The sequence below is a fragment of the Triticum urartu genome, chromosome 7A, assembly GCF_056163025.1.
Source record: "Triticum urartu cultivar PI428250 chromosome 7A, HENAU_Tu73, whole genome shotgun sequence".
Classification (NCBI taxonomy): Eukaryota; Viridiplantae; Streptophyta; class Magnoliopsida; order Poales; family Poaceae; genus Triticum; species Triticum urartu.
The window spans coordinates 82,994,765-83,012,564 of record NC_141879.1 but is presented as its reverse complement, the minus strand read 5'-3'; the positions used below and the strand labels follow the sequence as shown (position 1 = coordinate 83,012,564).

The window sequence follows — 17,800 nt, the reverse complement described above, 5'->3', positions numbered from 1 at the left end:
CAATTATTTTTAGTCACTGTTATATTCACAAAAGAGCATTCAAATACTTTACAAAAGTGTTGGATCACCACCATAATTAGTTATGTAATATTTCCCACACTTTGAACATTTTATTTTGCATGGTCGGGAAATTTAAATTTTAAGCTTTAATTTGAATTTGAGTTTGAACTAAGAGTTGGATCAAACAAGGATTAGCAAGAGTAATGTGATGACATGGCACCATTAACGGGGGATTACTGTAGCTTAATGATCCGGGCATCACATTTGATTTAGCCAAAACGTCTATTTTGTAACATGTTTGTCATGTTATGACTGTGGTCTATTGCTTGTTAACTTCATAACTCTGTTGTCTTGCTTTGCCATGGACTTGTGAGGGAGCAGAGTAACCGTTATAAACTTTTTTATTGTGTTAAACCAGATTCAGATTCTGCATGTTTCGACACGGTCAGATTTCAGGCATTTCGTCATGGATTCAGTTTTGTAGCGAAACAGCACAGGGAAAACCAAGACTCTAACAGAATCGGTTTGTTCGTTCGACCAATTGAATTTTATTTAATAGTAAAGTCTAAACCAGAGAAGCACATGTATTGGTCAAACATGAGATCCACATGCCATAACATACAACACAAACTCAGAGCCATGGCCTCTGAAACCCCGACCTCCATCTATCTGTCAGTAGCCCCTTTTTAGGCAATTTATACTAGTTTGATTTAGCCAAAGAGACTATTTTACTATGATCTTTATGATATAAGTTAGACACGTATTACCATGCAAATGAACGTCTGTTCTATTTGTCATGTTACGACTGTGGTCTATTGCTTGTTAACTTCTTAACTCAGTTGTCTTGCTCTACTATGGACTCGCGAGGAAGCTGACTAGCCGCTATAATCTTTTCTATTGTGTTAAGTTGAAGGGAGATTTAGTAAAAACTGCCTTTTACTTGAAATATACTACTGCTCCTAAGTTGTACGAAGTCAGCGACAAGTAATGTGGATCGAAGGGAGTAATAATTCCTATAGTATGTGCAGTTGCTTCTATACACCATTTCCACAGCTTCCTATGTGAAGTACTATCACCCTAGTCTTCGATATATCCTGTGATTTAGCAGCCATCCAACAAGGAGAGTGATCTGTTTCTTGACTTGCTGATGTAGTACATTATAAAAATAAATCATACCTAACTCATTTAATATGGTGTTAGTATGACAAGATAACCTGTAAGTACAAAGTACATTATCTGTGCAGTAGGCATTGGTAAAACCTGTTAATAATGTAGTTTTCTTGAAAGTGGCTTCAGACAATTTTATAGCCGGTGCATCCTTTTTTGTAATCACCAAACTATCTTTTGCCAGACTGTACTCGCATGTATACTTGTTGGCAGCGTGGCAAACCTCTAGAATGTGTTTATTTGCTGCAGAGATTTTCAGATCAGATGGACAATGATATGTCAAGCTCCGTACTTAGAGAGGCGTTCAAAGATGATTAAAATTCGGAAATTTTCAGAGATTTAGCCCCAAATTCAGAGGGGGGTTGCTAGGGTTTGTATTAAGCCCGACCCCCTCCAGTGGTGACTAGGGTTTATACCAATTACGACTCGATGCATCTCTCAGTGACCATCAAGATTAGTCTGACATGCAAACTTCTGAAAGAAAAACATCAGAATTCCTAATTCCATTTTAAGCAAGAGGTCGTCAGTTGGTCTCTACAACTTCGAAGATGATTGGCCTTGGGCAGCAGTTCTGAATTTTTAACCGAAATATGATTTATGTGAACAAAAAGCTGGTCCAAGCAAAGTTGAACCGAAATACTCGTTCCGTTCCAAAATAAATGTCTCAACTTAATTTGTACTAACTTACAAAGTTATACTCCCTTCAGCCCCAAATAAGTGTCTCAACCTTAGTATAACTTTGTACTAAAGTTAGTACAAGAGACACTTATTTACGGAGGGAGTACTAAGCATGAGACACTTATTTTGAGACGAAGAGAGTAAGATTCATGGACAAATCCTAATGTTAAGTTGCAAAAATGGGTAAAACTAAGCAAAGTTTGATTTTGAGTGGAAATCCTTTTCTGAGCCCGGGCTCATCTACACCTGTGTTGAATAAAAAATCAAAACAAATACTAGAAAATTTCAAAGAATTCCAAATTTGTTCCCATGGTAGGAAATTTGATGCATGAGGTCCGTCCCAATTTTCAAATCATTTGAGCAACTCTCGGCAAAAAAGACAAATTCGAGGTCTTTGCTGAGAACTACTCAAATGTCTAAATGAGCTAAAATTTGAAGTGAACCTCACGCAATAAATTGTCTACCATGGAGAAAAAAATTGAAACTATTTAAAATTTTCTAGTATTTTTTGTGAATTTTTTTTTTGAACAGGTGCAGATGAGCCCGGGCACCAAATCACTGCACTCGTAAAGATTTTCAATGTTTCATATTGAATTTGTAGGGCCTTGCCCTCTCCGAGGAGGAGAGGGAACCCTTTCAGAAATTCTCAGTGACCCATGAGGGCCAAAGAGGGGGTTTGGAAATAGTTTTCAACCAACAATTGACGCGCCTCGGTATTACCTCACTAACTGCGTCATTGCCCCAAGCGCAAAGATGCCTTTTAACGTGCGCCCAAGGCCCCTTCTTATACCCAGCTCCCCCCTTGCCACCTGCCTCAGTTACCGAGGTGGGACTAATCTGATTACCAACAAACAAACTGACGCCCCTAGCAAAAAAAAAAAACCCAATCAAACTGACGCTGTCAAATAGGGCCGAAGTGTGAAAATACCCCAGAGCAGCATCGCAAACCCCTCCTCTCCCAGACACAAATCCCTCCTTGTTTCCCCAAAATCCGTTTGGCATGGCTCACCTTGAATCCCCGACCTCTCCCCGTCTATATGTGCCCTCATAGTCTAGATCCACCACCCCGCTCTCCTCCCTCGTCTCCCGCAGCGCAGTCCACGCCTGCCCGGTCTACATTGGTACAAGCAGTTCTGCTCACACGGAATCCGGCATTGCGCCTTCGTCCCCAGATCCACCGCCTTCTGTTCGCTGATCAATAGCATCACCTTCTCTCTGTCTCCATCTGTCTGGTGTAAGTAGCCCCCTTTTTAGGCTATATACTAGTTTGATTTAGCCATGGCGTCTATTTTGTTTCTCTCACATTGAGACTGTGATATGTTTTCTTATCAACTTACACTCATTTCTGCTCTACTACATATGCACTTGTGAGAAGGCAGATTTAGCCCTCATAGACTTTTCTATTGTGTTAAGCTGGAGGAAGATTTGGTAAAAACTGTCTTTTACTTGAAATAAAAAGGAGGAAACATTTTACTATAGTTCTTTATACCATGTGCAGGTGCTGGTATGCAGCATTTCCACATTTTCCTATGTGAAATCACCCTAGTCTTCGATATATTCTGTGATGTAGTAGCCATCCAACATGGAGTGTGATCTGTTTCTTATGTGATTTTGATTTTGGGTGTAATATTCTGCTCTAGTACATTATAAAAATATAACTGGCTCATTGATTTGGTGTTAGTATGACAAGATGATCTGTAAATGTAAGTACCGAGTACAATATCTGTGCACTAGGAAATGAGAAGTCGGCATTGGTAAAACCTGTTAATGTAGCTTGCTTGAGAGTGGCTTGAGACAATCTTATAGCTGATCCATCCTTTTTTTGTAACCACCAAACTATCTTTTGGCAGACTGTACTTGCATGCATAGTTGTTGATCGCGTGGTGAACCTCCCACTGACAAATAGTTGAACCCACCACAGAATTTATAGTCTCTAAAACGGTGTTTCCTTCTCATTTATTTGCTTCAGAGTATTTCCAGATCTTAAAATTAGTTAGATCAGATGGATAATGATGATATGTCAAACTCTGAACTTAGAGGGGTCCAGAGGTGAGCAAAATTCAGAAATCCTTAGAGATTAACCCCTAATTCAGAGCGGGTTTGCTTGGGTTTGTATTAAGCGAAGAGGAAACTAGAGCCTGACCCACTCTAGTGGCGGCTAGGGTTTATCCCTTTACAATTCGATGCCTCTCTCGGCTGGAAACCCCTGGCTTTATAGCAATTACAGTCCAAGAGTTGGTAAAGTAAAAAAGAAGAGATAAACATGACAGGTTAAGGTACAGTAATTGGTACCTAAAGGGAAATTAAATCGCAGCCATCGAATAGAGATCTGATACGGGTTACTCTGCTTCAGTTCAGTTGGTACCGCTTTGCCGGTGCACCTCGACTGTTGATTCTCGAACTGGACGATCTTGTTGATTGTAGCTATTTTCGAAAGGGAAACAGTAACTGAAGGTGGCATATCCTTCAGATATTCAGATGAGGCCTGACATGATAACGTTAATCTTTTGGCTATCTGATGAATATCTTAAATGATCTAATCGGTAGAACTGTCGAGCAGTCTGTTGCTCTGTCGTGGAATCATACAGATTTTATGTTAAGGTAGCCAGTTCATTTTTTTGTTCCGTATTTATTATCGATGGCAGCGTAAATAAAGATAGTTTGGCTGTTCATATTGATTTTGTATCTATTCTTAGGTCAGACTGCCATAGTCCTACAAATAATATCTGTTCAGATCTGAACAAAATTCCTCACAAAGTCGCACTTGTTGTTAATTAGTCTTTGTAATTAATCTGAACAAGGTTTCTTACTCGTGCAACAACAATTGTGTTTCCCCATGGTTGTACTATCTGTCCACTGAAATTGCTGATGTTGACGCACTCATTTCACAGATGCAGTTCTTCATCAAGACCCTCGCGGGCAGGACGATCACTGTCAAGGTCGATCCAGGGGACACCATCTATATTGTCAAGGCGAAGATTCAGGATCAACAGCGGCTTATGTTTGGCAGGGAGAAGCTGGAGGATGGGTTAACTCTGGCTGATTACGACATTGACGATGAATGCACCCTTCACTTTGATCTGCGGCCCCAGAGAAGGAAGATGCTAATCATAATTAAAACGTTGACAGGCAAGATCTTCGCTCTTGAGGTCGATAACTTGGAAACAGTCGACAGTGTCAAGGCTAAGATACAAGTTGACGAGGGCATTCCTGTGAACCAACATAGGCTTATCTTTGCTGGGAAACAGATGGAAGACTTTCGCACCCTGGGGATCACCTGGTGCTCCGCCTGCGTGCCTGACTAGCGAGTGCTACCAAGACTTTCTTCCCAGTATGCTTCAGATTCTTTCTGTTTGCAAATTGTCCAGCCGTGCGGAAACCTGCGTAAGAGCGTGCAGGCTACAATCAGTATGTCAGAAGTATTTGCTACCTGCAGGCTACAATCAGTATGGTCGAAATGTACGTCATGTGCCTTTCTGTCTCGCCCTGTGGTGCCAGTGAAAAAGCAGACGTGGCCAAAGAGCGCCGGTTAATGTTGTTCGAAGTACGTATTTGCTACGAGCACTCTGTTATCAAGAATCAAAGCGTTTGCTACTGCATTGCTGAAATTTTGCCTGCTAATGTCTTTATAGCATGAAGTAGCTTCCTTGGCTTGCTTATTTTGCTTGAGGGTATTTCATGAATTTACACAACCCTGCGGTAATGGTCCACGCACATTACCAGATTTACTCAGAAATCCAGAAACACACAAGAGCATTGCATATTTTTTCTAAATTTTGACAACCATATTCATGTAAAGCAGCGCTCACAGTTGTATATTGGACAGGGAGTATTTCTTACAGGAAACTTGGGAGACATTTTAGATCGTTGTGTAAAAAAATATAAACAACCAACAAGTACAGCAAGCATGAACAGATTTGTTTGACTTGCCTCTAATGCTTTGGCCTGACACCGCCACTCGCAAAGAGCCCCGCAGAACTACAGATAAATCCGCATACTCTTAATTTTTTTGGTATTCATTCACTAATGAGAAGGAACGGAGGAACGTGATTACGATAATCTGGAGGATTTGGCAGCTAAGGAATGATCAATTGCATGATAAACCAGTTCCACCAATGACAATAATAACAAAGATATTTTTTCGCAAATATGCTTTACAGGGTATCATTGCAATGATAGAGGGAACAAAGATTTTTTTTCCGTCTAGTTACATGAGCTCTTTGTCTCAAATTCAGTGCAAGGACGGCCATGACCATATGAAGGGAAAAGGAGTAATTGATGGAGTATACGACCGGTCAGTGCATAAGGTGATTGTTACCGCCCATGCCCCATGGCCTCCACCGGTGGAGGGCATCTTGGCGATACCGGTGGATGGAGCTTTTTGCGCAAATGAGAAAGATGCAGGGGTGATTATCCGCGACTCGGCTGGCGACCTTGGCCTTGCAGCCTGTAAATTCATGGCTAGGTGTGGAGATTCTCTTGAAGCAGAGCTACTGGCTACCATGGAAGGAGTGCTTGCGGCCCGCACATATGTAGCAGGCTCGTTTGTCCTCCAAACGGACTGCTCAAATCTGATAAAGATACTGAATAATCTGCCAAAACAAGTCACGGGTAGGCTAGCTGGTTAAAGAGTTGAAGGATCTATTCGTTGAAGTGAGGGAGCTGAATATCATGAGAATAGATAGAAATCAGAGTAGGGTTGCAGATTTCCCAGCTAAATCGTCACGCTCAGAGCATCTCTTGGGTGAAGGTACAGTAGTTGGCGCCTAAAGGGGCAATTAAATCATAGCCGTCGGATAGAGATCTGACACGGGCTACATCATCTGCTTCACTTGAGCGGGTGACGGTTCACCAGTGCATCTCGACTGTTGATTCTTGAACTGGACGATTTCGTTGGATGTAGCTCTTTTCGGAAGGGAAACAGTAACTGAAGGTGTCATATTCTTCAGATATTCAGACGAGACCTGGCATGATATCATTAATATTTTGGTTTGTATCTGAAAAGATAGAGATATAATCTGTAGAACTGTTGAGCAGTCTGTTGTATAATTCAAACATATTTTGTTTTCACTGGGTCGCTGCAAGGGGGAAAAATGGAGGGAGGATAGTCCCCGTAGTCTCTGAGAAGGAAACCAGAATTCATGTAGTAATTCTGCGCCGTCAAGAGCCTTCCATTGGAAGAAACCCAAATGATTTAGCAATTTACATGCAGAGGCCCTACCCGTGACATATAAATTCCCAGGATCCATCGTTCCGAGCAAACTAACCATCGGTTCCTTCTCCCTCTCCGACGTCACCGAGTTCAAGACTTCAAGGTACGCGAGCAGTTGATCTTCTGATCTCTCTGCCTAGACTCGTCATTGGTCTCACTCTCATCTCTAAACCCTACCTAGTACGCTACATCCATGCATCGATGGATTAAATTTGGGGAGGTTGCGCATGACTGATAAGATCTGTGCTCCCTGGGTTTATAACATAGTATCAGTACTGATCTGAACAATGTTCCTCACCAAGACATGCGTATCGTTAACTGTATTAGTCGGAGAGATATTTCTTACTCGTGCAACAACTATTCTCCCTAGTAATTGTTGTACTATCCGTCCCCCCAAATTGCTGATGCTTGGTGCTCTCATTCAACAGATGAAGATCTCCGTCCAGACCCTCGCTGGCAAGACGATCACCGTCACAGTCGACCCCTCAGACACCATCAACGTTGTCAGATCAGCAGCCCCTTGTCTATGTCAAGAAGGGGCTAAAAGGCAGGCACACTCTGGCTGACTACGATATTCAGGATGGATTCACTCTTCACCTCGGTCTGCGATGTCATAGAAAGAGGAAGCAGCCACGTGTCATACGTGGCGAACAACCCAAATTACTGAAAAAGAAGAGAAAAATATACCAAATCTTTGTCAACGGGCTTACCGGCAAAATCACTACCTATGATGTTGAGGACTCGAGTAACGTTGAAAGTGTAAACGAAATGATCCACAAAAAGGAGGGTGCTCCCGTGGACGAACAAAGGCTGATCTATGGTGGGAAACAGCTAGTGGATGGTCAGACCATGGAGGACTGTGGCATCCAGAAGGAGTCAACCATTCACCTGCTGCTCTGCCTCCGATAGTGCGGTGTATGTGTTGGGGAAATTAGCAATTTACGATAGTGCAGTGCATGAGGTGCATGCATGGCTGACAAGATATGTGCTTCCTGCGTTCATCTTAAGAAACGAGATTTCTCGCTGGGCTACCACCATACGTATATCAGAATCATTAGTTGTTGGATGAAGTTTGTTCGTGTTCAACTCCACTCCGGTTTAGTATATTTTGATTGGCTTTTCACTGGCTTGTGCCACAGGACAAGACAAACGGCACATAATATACATTTCGAACATACTGATTGTAGGTACGTAGCAAATAGTAGCACGCACTCGTGCGCTAGGTTTTTACACGACTAGAAAAATTGCAAACAGAAAATATTTGAAGCATGCTGAGGTGAAATCTGGGAAGCACTCCTTAATCAGCCGCGGATGCGGAGCACGAGGTGAATGATGTCCTGCTGCTTGATGCCATACTCCTCCAGGGTGCGAAAGTCCTCCATCTGTCTCGAGGCAAAGATCAGCCTTTGCAGGTCCACTGGAGTGTTCAACTCGATCTGGATCTTGTCCTTGACATTGTCGACGGTGTCCAAGTTCTCAACCTCAAGGGCGATGTCCTTGCCAGTCAATGCTTTAACTATGATTAGCATCTTCCTTCTTTGGGGGCGCAAATCAAGTTGTAGAGTGGATTTATCCTGAATGTCGTAATCGGCCAGAGTCAATCGGTCCTCCAGCTCCTCCCTGCCAAAGATAAGACACCGCTGATACTGAATCTTCGCCTTTACAATGTAGATGGTGTCCGATGGATCTACCTTGACGGTGATCCTATTGCCAGTGAGGGTCTTAACAAAGATCTCCATCTGTTGAACGAGAGAGCACCAAAAATTAGTTATTTCTATGGGCAGAGAGTAGAACCACAGTGGGAATAGTTGTTGTCGCAGAGTAAGAAATCTCGTTCATATTAACTACAAAGACTAATTAAGGGTGGCCTGGTGAAAAATCATTGTTCGGATCTGAATGGAATCAATATTAACATCCAAACTCTCATTCTTTATGTTGCCATTGAGCTATCTGAACAGAAAATCTGTTTGATTACACGACAGAGCTGTGTGCTGCACAACAGATCTACGGGTTAGATATCTTTATCTTTTTAGAAACGAACCGAAAGATTAATGATATCATTATCAACCTGATCTAACTAATTTTAAGATCTGAAAAATGTTGGGGCTGGACAGCAACAATGCGCTGCACAAATTTATCGACACGGTAAATATGCACACTACGCAACCCCCTTCACTTGTGATGAACTTTGAGGACAGTTTCAACCAACAAGTAAGCAGCGGAATAACACAAACAACATGCACATGTGACACATGATTTAATGTGGAAAAACCTCCTCAACTTGAGAAGTAAAAACCACGACTGTGGACACCGATCCACGCAACTTTACTATGAGAATGATTAGTACAAAGTCTGCTCTAGAACCTCTAGAGAGATTTACAACACACTCTCCATGTTGCCAACCGGCAACAGCAACAACAACCACAAGAAGCAAGATTTCAGCAAAGCAGAGTTTACATAGTTTTTTGTACCCTTCAATGTTTTGCAAACTGCTCTTAAATCGTTGAACCAAACAGCACCAAATTTGGCGAACAAGTAGACACATGAGTTCTTGACATCCTCTCCAAATTTCAGTTCAATCGGACATCATTTGCCTATCCAAAATGTTCGTCTCCCAAAACTACTCTGTTCTGAAACAGCAGCAGTCAGAGATGACAAAACCACTCTCAAATCTAATGCTCCACTGACCCAATCCTCAAACCAGCTAACCATATCGAAGTACTCAAAGTAAGGAACGGGCTCATCAAGTTTGGGGCCGATCCAAGCACATTTGAGCCTCCAACCATCAGCTTGAACACTATCTAGTCAGATGCAGCAAATCTGGACAGAGCCTCTGCTTCTTCTTCTTCTTCCTCTCTCTCAGGTTGTGTTTTCTCTTGTGTGCTCTCACTCTCACTCTCACAAATGGCAGCCACCACCATCAAGAGTGGAGTGGCTAGGGTTTTCTCCTTGCTCCCTTCGCCAGGAAATACTCACAACCGTTGGATGTAGAACAGATCAACGGTTCATATGTGTTGGACTTGTGTGGCCTGATGTTGGGTTACCAACACACCTCCATGTGGAGGGACTTAGCCCAACAAACTCCCCCTCCCGACATCATGAAGGGTCTCACTGCCTTCCGGCAGCCATGCCAGCGAGCTGGCGGCATACTTCAAGCTTCTTCCTTGTGGATAGCACTTTGGTTGTCACAAAACAACACATACTTGTCTTGCTTAAAACCAAGCTCACAAGCTAACCGTTTCGGCCACAATAGTTCTTTGCTCGCCTCTGTTACAGCAATGAATTCAGCTTCAGTTGTATTCAGTGCCACACACTTTTGCAGCCTGCTTTGCCATGACACCGCTCCCCCTGCATAGGTAACCAAGTAATCTGAAGTAGACTTCCTTCTGTCAACATCTCCAGCCATGTCAGAATCTGAAAAAACAATCAGCTTGGCTTCACCACCACCAAAACAAAGTTTCAGATTTGTGCTGCCCCGGAGATATCTCAAAATCCACTTCACGGCTTCCCAATGAGGTCTTCCTGGATTGGACATAAATCTGTTCACAGTACTAACCGCATGAGCAATGTCAGGCCTTGTAGACACCATAGCATACATCAAACTCCCCACCGCTGAAGCATAAGGAACATGATGCATTTCCTTTTTCTTCTCATCAGTGGTAGGACACTGCTTTCTGCTCAACTTGAAATGGGCTGCTAGTGGACAACTCACAACTTTAGCATTTTCCATCCTGAACTTCTAAAGTACCTTCTCAATATAGTTCTCTTGAGACAAGTACAACTTGTTGCAATTTCTGTCTCGCTCAATTCTCATCCCGAGAATGTTCTTTGCTGGACCTAAGTCTTTCATAGCAAAACATTTTCTCAACTCCTTCTTCAACTTAGCAATCCTAGAGACATTCTTGCCAACAATCGGGATATCATCAACATAGAGCAATGATATGATGAAATCATCACCTGAGAACCTGTGAATAAACACACAATGGTCTGAGCTACACTTCTTGTAGCCTTACTCCCCCATGACAGTTTCAAACTTCATGTACCATTGTCTTGGTGCTTGTTTCAGGCCATAGAGACTTTTCTTCAGCTTGAACCGGAGCTTCCGCCTCCATAACCCGGCCCATGAAAACCACCTCCTGAACCGCCGGGCAGGCCATTGTCGTACTGAAACATATTGGAGTTCTTGAATTCTCGCATGATATAACAATCCTTCCAAAGATGTGACGCTGGCTTCTCCTTTGATCCATGCTTTGGACAAGGTTGATTTAACAGGCGCTCCAGATTGGGGCCTGAACCTCCGCTCCTCTGGGGCTACTTGCCCTTACGACGCTGACCGTTATCCTGAGCATTGGTGTTAGCCACAAAGTCCAAACTATTGTCGGCTTTGCGCTTACCAATATTCCCATGACCTGCCGGGTTATGCTGCTGCCCCTTGGTGTTGCCGTTTTTCTTCCCTTTCCCCGGTTTGTCCTCCTCTAAGTCAGGGTCTTTGGTATTATCTGAATCGGCATATTTAACCAAAGCGGCCATAAGCGTTGACATATCATTGCAGTGACGTTTGAGCCTTCCTAACTTCTGTTTGAGCGGCAGAAATCGGCAATTGCCCTCCAACGTTAACACTGCGGTATCTGCATTGATGCGATCTGACGAATGCAGAATAGCTGAGACCCGCTTCACCCAATGGGTTGTAGATTCCCCATCCTCTTGAACACAAGCGGTCAGGTCCACAATTGACATAGGCTGCTTACAAGTATCCTTAAAATTCTGGATAAATCGGTGCTTTAATTCGGCCCATGATCCGATAGAGTTAGCTGGCAAGCTCTTTAACCAAGTACGAGTCGTCCCCTCCAATATCATGGTGAAGTATTTAGCACACACCCCTTCATCCACATCTAACATCTCCATTGCCATCTCGTAGCTTTCAACCCATGCCTCTGGTTGCAAATCGTCAGTGTAATTGGGTACTTTACAAGGTCTCTTGAAATCCTTGGGTAATCGTACATTACGTAAAGCGGGGGTGAGGCACGGCACCCCTAAGGAACTGAAGACCACACCTGGCTCCACTGAAGCGGTAGGGTGAACCGGAGTCGGCTGACGAACTCCATGTAGAGCTGCTAACTCGGCCTCTCGACGTGCGCGACCATGATCCACCACATCCTGCGCATTAGCACCTCCACCTACTGGGTTATGTCCTCGCGGCGAGTTACGGCGACGTGCACTGCTTGACACGGCCGGTTCATCCTCAACGTGCCTACTGTAGCTCCGGCTCGGGCGGGGGGTTGAATGAATCCTCTCACGACTATGCGAGTAAGCCTGCTGCTAATTTAAAGCTGTTTGAAGGAGCTCTATGCACTAGTAGAAAACGGAGCTTTAAAACCGGTTCGTAAGGGCCTTAACCGGCACTAATTGGTGGGCACTAAAGGCCCCCCCCTTTAGTACCGGTTCGGCACGAACCGGCGCTAAAGTGCCACCACGTGGCGTGAGCTCGCGCCCTGGTATGGGGGACCTTTAGTTTTTTTTGAATTTTATTTGAAAATTTTGGAATTTTTTTTTTGATTTTTTGATTTTTAATTTTTATGAATTATTTGGTGATTTAGTCTCTAATCACCTCTCTTAACTGCTCAAGTGTGGATCACTCATTCCAAATCATCTAACTTCCCAACCGGTCACCCATCCCTCTCACTACTCCAACCCGAGCACGCTTAACTTTTGGGTTCTATTCTTCTTCGTTTCCAAGTCTGCACTTGTTGTTTTCCTGACAATAGTAAGATGCCAATCCTATTAACCCTCAGGAGTTTAGCTTGAGCATGAAGTCACACATTTCACTGTTTGAATTTGAAACTATTATTCTAAAAAACAGTAATTATTTAGTAACACTAATATTTCTTGAATAAGTTTGACCATAGTTTGACCACGGTTTGACCATATTTGACCAAAATTCAAAAAATTGAAATAATTATTTAATAACACTAATATTCTTGAATAATTATGTAGTAACATTAATACTTCTTGAATAAGTAGTTTGACCAGATTTAACAAAAAAAATTTAAAAAAACTTAAATTTGACCATATCTTTTTTCCTTTTGGAATTTGAGGATTCTAAAAAATTGCAAACAGGCCGTAGGAGGTCTCCATCGGATGCGGATTTTCGTGCTGAATTTTTTGATATATTATACGTTTTTTTCCGACATCGTATGCAAAAGTTATAGCCATTTTACATTTTCCCTACACTTTTTGCAAAACATGTCCAAATTTAAGTTTTCAAATTTTCCTAACTAGTAGATGTAGTAATATAACTACCTCTCGAAGGATTTTATTTTTTGAAGTATTTATCATTTTCTTTTGATTTTTTCAGAACTGAAATGGCGACACACGCGGGGGGGGGGGGGGGGGGTAGAGTTTGAAAATTGACCTATAGTACCGGTTCGTGGCACAAACCGGCACTAAAGGTTAGCCCTTTAGTACCGGTTTGTGCCACGAACCGGTACTAAAGGTGATCGTGGGGCCCCAACCTGACGCCAGCCTGCCATCACCCCTTTAGTACCGGTTCGTGCCACGAACCGATACTAAAGGTTCAACACGAACCGGCATTAATGCATAGTCGTTCGAACCGGCACTAATGGTACCATTAGTGCCGGCTCAAATTCAAACTGGCACTAATGTGCTTCACGTTTGACCCTTTTTCTACTAGTGATGGCCCGTCGTGCCTCAATCGCAACCGGTGACTCGCCGTCGGTTGGGAGGGCTGCCAATCGTGAAGCGGCGGCCACAATGTTGTCCAACGGGTTGGAGTAATGCCTCAGGGGCGTCGGAACATACTGCAACACAATGTTGCTTTGACGAGGCGGGTCCATCATGTGCGGCCGAATCGGCGCTCCCGTTCCCGGCGCCTCCGTCCGGTTTAACACTGGTTGGTTACTAGTTCCTGCTCCTGGCGTATTGAAGAGATTTCTTGGCTCATAACCCGGCGGGAGATGCGACCGGTATCTTCTTCTCATGACTTCCTCTGAAGCATTCTGATCCAGCATAAGCCGGTAGGCCTGAGCTTCCAACCCGGCCCGTTCTGTAGCCATCCTAGCATTCTCTGCTGCCAGGTCCGCTTTAGCCTGAGTTATCTGATCTTTCACCTTTGCGATCTCCGCATTGTGCTGGTCCCGGGCTGCTGCATCCACCTCCGCGGCCATTAATGTTGCCAAAGTGTCGAACAAATCAGACAGAACTTGAGCCGGAGGCGGCACAGAGCCCCCTGCTCCCGCCGGCGTTGCTGTTGCTGAACCAGAGAGCATCGCTGCGATGGTTGATGAGTGGGGTGCTGATTGTGTACCGGCCATGAAGATAGCGACCCGGTTTGACAGATCGAGGGGGTCCGGAATACTGTTGTCATCGGAACCTCCGCTAATCTGGCCGTCCTGCAACTGATATAGCGACTCGGTCTCTCCTGTTGAAGACTCGTCGTCAGAGTAGACAATGGTTTCTCCATCAGATGCCGGTCCATCCTCATATTCCACTCAATGGATGACACCTACGAAAACATGCCTTGCTGCAGGCTGAACCGGGGAAGGGCTTGCACGCTGAGCCGTCTCGATGATGTCGGTGCAGGTGTCCGACTCAGGGCCCGGTTCACCGATCTTGCCGATGAAGACGTGAATCCCACCAAAGGGGACCCGGTATCCGTATTCGATTGAACCGGCCTCGGGACCCCATCCTGCGTCGTTGATGTAGAGCTTGCCGCGACGACTCTTTGTCATCCGGCCCACAGCGTATCCCTTGAGTCCATCAAAGTTACCCTTCAAGAACTCGAAACCATCGTGCGATAGCCCCACGGTGGGCGCCAATTGTCGCGGGTTTGTCACGACAGATGTCCTCGTGAAAGGACTTAGTCGTGGAGCCATCGCTACGGGTTAGCTTATAGGGTTTAAACCGGACAAGGGGACACGAGGGGTTTTATACTAGTTCGGCCCCTTCGATGAAGGTAAAAGACTACGTCTAGTTGTGATTGGTATTGCTAGGGTTTCGATGACCAGGGAGCGAATCCGCTTTGCCTGGCTCTCAAGTTGTTGTCTATTGTCCTCAAACCGCGGCCAGGTCGTCCCTTTATATACATAGGTTGACGCCCGCCAATTTACAGAGTCCCGAGGCCAGATCGTAGATGTATCCGGCTCGGTCTCTATTCCTCTAACTTACAATACAAGTTACATGATAGAGTCGGTTTACATCTACATGCTTTAACCCGCCTTTGGGCCTTGGGCCTTCGTAAAGCGCCACCATCTTCACGTCTTCACGGGCTTCTATCTTCATGGAGCTAACCCGGCCACTCCTAGCCGGTTTACCTCCAGTAATCATATCCCCAATAGTCTGAGCTACACTTCTTGTAGTCTTGCTTTCCCATGACAGTTTCAAACTTCATGTACCATTGTCTTGGTGCTTGTTTCAGGCCATAGAGACTTTTCTTCAGCTTGCACACATAGTCTTCTTTGCCTTTCACGAGAAACCCCTCAGGTTGCTCCATGTATATTTCTTCCTCCAACTCACCATGAAGGAATGCAGTCTTCACATCCATTTGCTCAACCTCCAAGTTGAGACTTCCTGCCATGCCAAGGATTACTCTTATGGATGTCATCTTCACAACCGGAGAAAAGATCTCATCATAGTCAATGCCTTTTCTCTGGCCGAATCCTTTTACAACTAGCCTGGTCTTGTACCTTGGATGTGATGTGTGCTCTTCTTGCTTGATTCTGTAGACCCACTTGTTTTTCAAAATTTTCTTGCTCTTGGGCAACTTCACCAACTCACAAGTATGATTCTTATGCAAGGAATCCATCTCTTCTTGCATAGCATTTTCCACTCCTTATTGTGCTCATCTTCCATTGCATCCGCAAAGCATTCAGGTTCTGAACCGTCAGATAATAACACCACGTATTGATCTGAGGGACACCCGCTGGAAGGAATTCGACCCCTGTTGGATCTTCTGAGTGGAGCAGCTGGTGGACTTTCTGGTGCTGGTGCTTCCTGCTGATCTGGATGATCAACTTCAGCATCATACTCTTGTTGCTGCTGTTGGGGAGCATCTTCTTCACCTCCACCACCATGTACATCATCTTGTACATCTTCTACATCTGCTTTAACTTGCACGGGAGCTGGAGCTGCAGGAACTGGGTCAGTATCAATCATGTCTTGCTGCTGCTGAGGAGGAACCTGCCCCTATGTCTTCACAATATCCTCAATTGTTTGGTCTTCAACAAACACAACATCACAACTTCTCATAACTTTCCTTGCTATAGGGTCAAACAACTTGTAGCCAAACTCATCACCACCATAGCCAAGAAAGATACACTGCCATGTCTTCGAATCAAGCTTTGACCTTTTATCTTGAGGAATATGAACAAAGGCCTTGCACCCAAAAACCTTCAGGTGGTCATATAAGTCCTTGTCACACCAGACCCTCTTAGGACCATCTCCCTGCAAAGGATAACTTGGTGAGAAATTAATAAGATAAACTACAGTCATCAAAGCCTCACTGCAAAAGTGTTTGCGTAGCTTTGCACTTGACAACAAGCATCTAACTCTCTCCACAATTGTCCTGTTCATCTTCTCAGCAAGACAATTCAGCTGTGGTGTCTTCAAGGGAGTAAATTGATGCCTAATACCTTGCTGCTTGCAATATGAATCAAATGGCCCAATGTACTCTCATCCATTATCAGTGCGAATGCACTTGATCTTCTTCTCAGTTTCTCTCTCAACCGAGGCTTGGAATTGCTTGAATACACCTAGTACATGATCTTTGGTCCTCAAAGTGAAAGCCTAAACTTTCCTGGAAAAGCAATAAAAATCACAAAGTACTTAGCACCACCAAGAGATCTTACCGACATTTTGCAAACATCGAAATGTATCAAGTCCAGCTTCCCGGGCTTCTTGTGAGGAGGTAGAGTCTTGAAGGCAACTAGGTGTAGCTTCCCTGCTAGACAATCTGAACATTTCTTGATGTGAACTCCTTTCACACCCTTTGACGGTGTCCTGGACTAGGGGGTACTCACCGCATCGTCTCCCGATCTGTTAGATTGGGCCGAGGACCCCCGTGGCCGTATATTGGGCCAGTTCGGACAGCTGCCGCATACATGAAAGATTCCACAAGACTTGGTGATCAAGACAAGGACTCCTCCCCACCGGTGTATTCGGCTAGGACTCTTGTTATCCTAGGCCTCTGGTGCATTATATAAACCGAGGCCAGGCTAGTCGATAGATATATACAACAATCAAACCATAGGCTACCTTCTAGGGTTTAGCCTCTCCGATCTCGTGGTAGATCTACTCTTGTACTACCCATATCATCAATATTAATCAAGCAGGACGTCGGGTTTTACCTCCATCAAGAGGGCCCGAACCTGGGTATACATCGTGTTCCCTGCCTCTTGTTACCATCGATCCTAGACGCACAGTTCGGGACCCCCTACCCGAGATCCGCCGGTTTTGACACCGACATTGGTCCTTTCATTAAGAGTTCCACTGTGTGATCGGCAAAGGGATCAATGGCTCGCCCGCAGGTCAACTGCAACGCCGGCATCTTCGTTGCCGGCTCGACTGGTCACCTTGGCTCGACCGAGGACCGTGCTCCATCTTCGACCGTCATGTTCGGACGGGGGCCTTCTTCAACATCAACTCCGATCTCTATCATGACCATAGAGGAGTCATCCATGGAGCTCGAGGGCTCAACGTCAACATTGCCCTCAGGTGGCCGTGCTGTTT

The 17,800-nt window shown here is 44.5% G+C and overlaps 3 protein-coding genes and 1 pseudogene across 3 annotated transcripts in view; 2 read left to right on the top strand and 2 right to left on the bottom strand.

Annotated features, from left to right (window-relative positions):
* Nucleotides 1–2,466: 2,466 nt before the first annotated feature.
* LOC125526071 (U4 spliceosomal RNA) lies at nt 2,467–2,600 on the bottom strand (annotated as a pseudogene).
* A 1,558-nt stretch (nt 2,601–4,158) lies between these two features.
* LOC125523105 (polyubiquitin-like) lies at nt 4,159–5,367 on the top strand. The gene has a single exon (XM_048688156.2). It carries the CDS (start codon nt 4,737–4,739, stop codon nt 5,148–5,150), a length of 414 nt encoding a protein of 137 aa, XP_048544113.2. The 5' UTR covers nt 4,159–4,736; the 3' UTR covers nt 5,151–5,367.
* Nucleotides 5,368–7,485: 2,118 nt separating this feature from the next.
* Nucleotides 7,486–17,800, top strand: part of LOC147958029 (polyubiquitin-like) — a 285,489-nt gene continuing 275,174 nt past the window's right edge. The window contains exon 1 of the mRNA XM_087536635.1: nt 7,486–7,972. The gene's annotated coding sequence lies outside the window, so the exon portion shown is untranslated. The remainder of the gene's footprint in view (nt 7,973–17,800) is intronic.
* On the bottom strand, nt 8,359–8,796 carry LOC125524111 (uncharacterized). The gene has a single exon (XM_048689184.2). It carries the CDS (start codon nt 8,794–8,796, stop codon nt 8,359–8,361), a length of 438 nt encoding a protein of 145 aa, XP_048545141.2.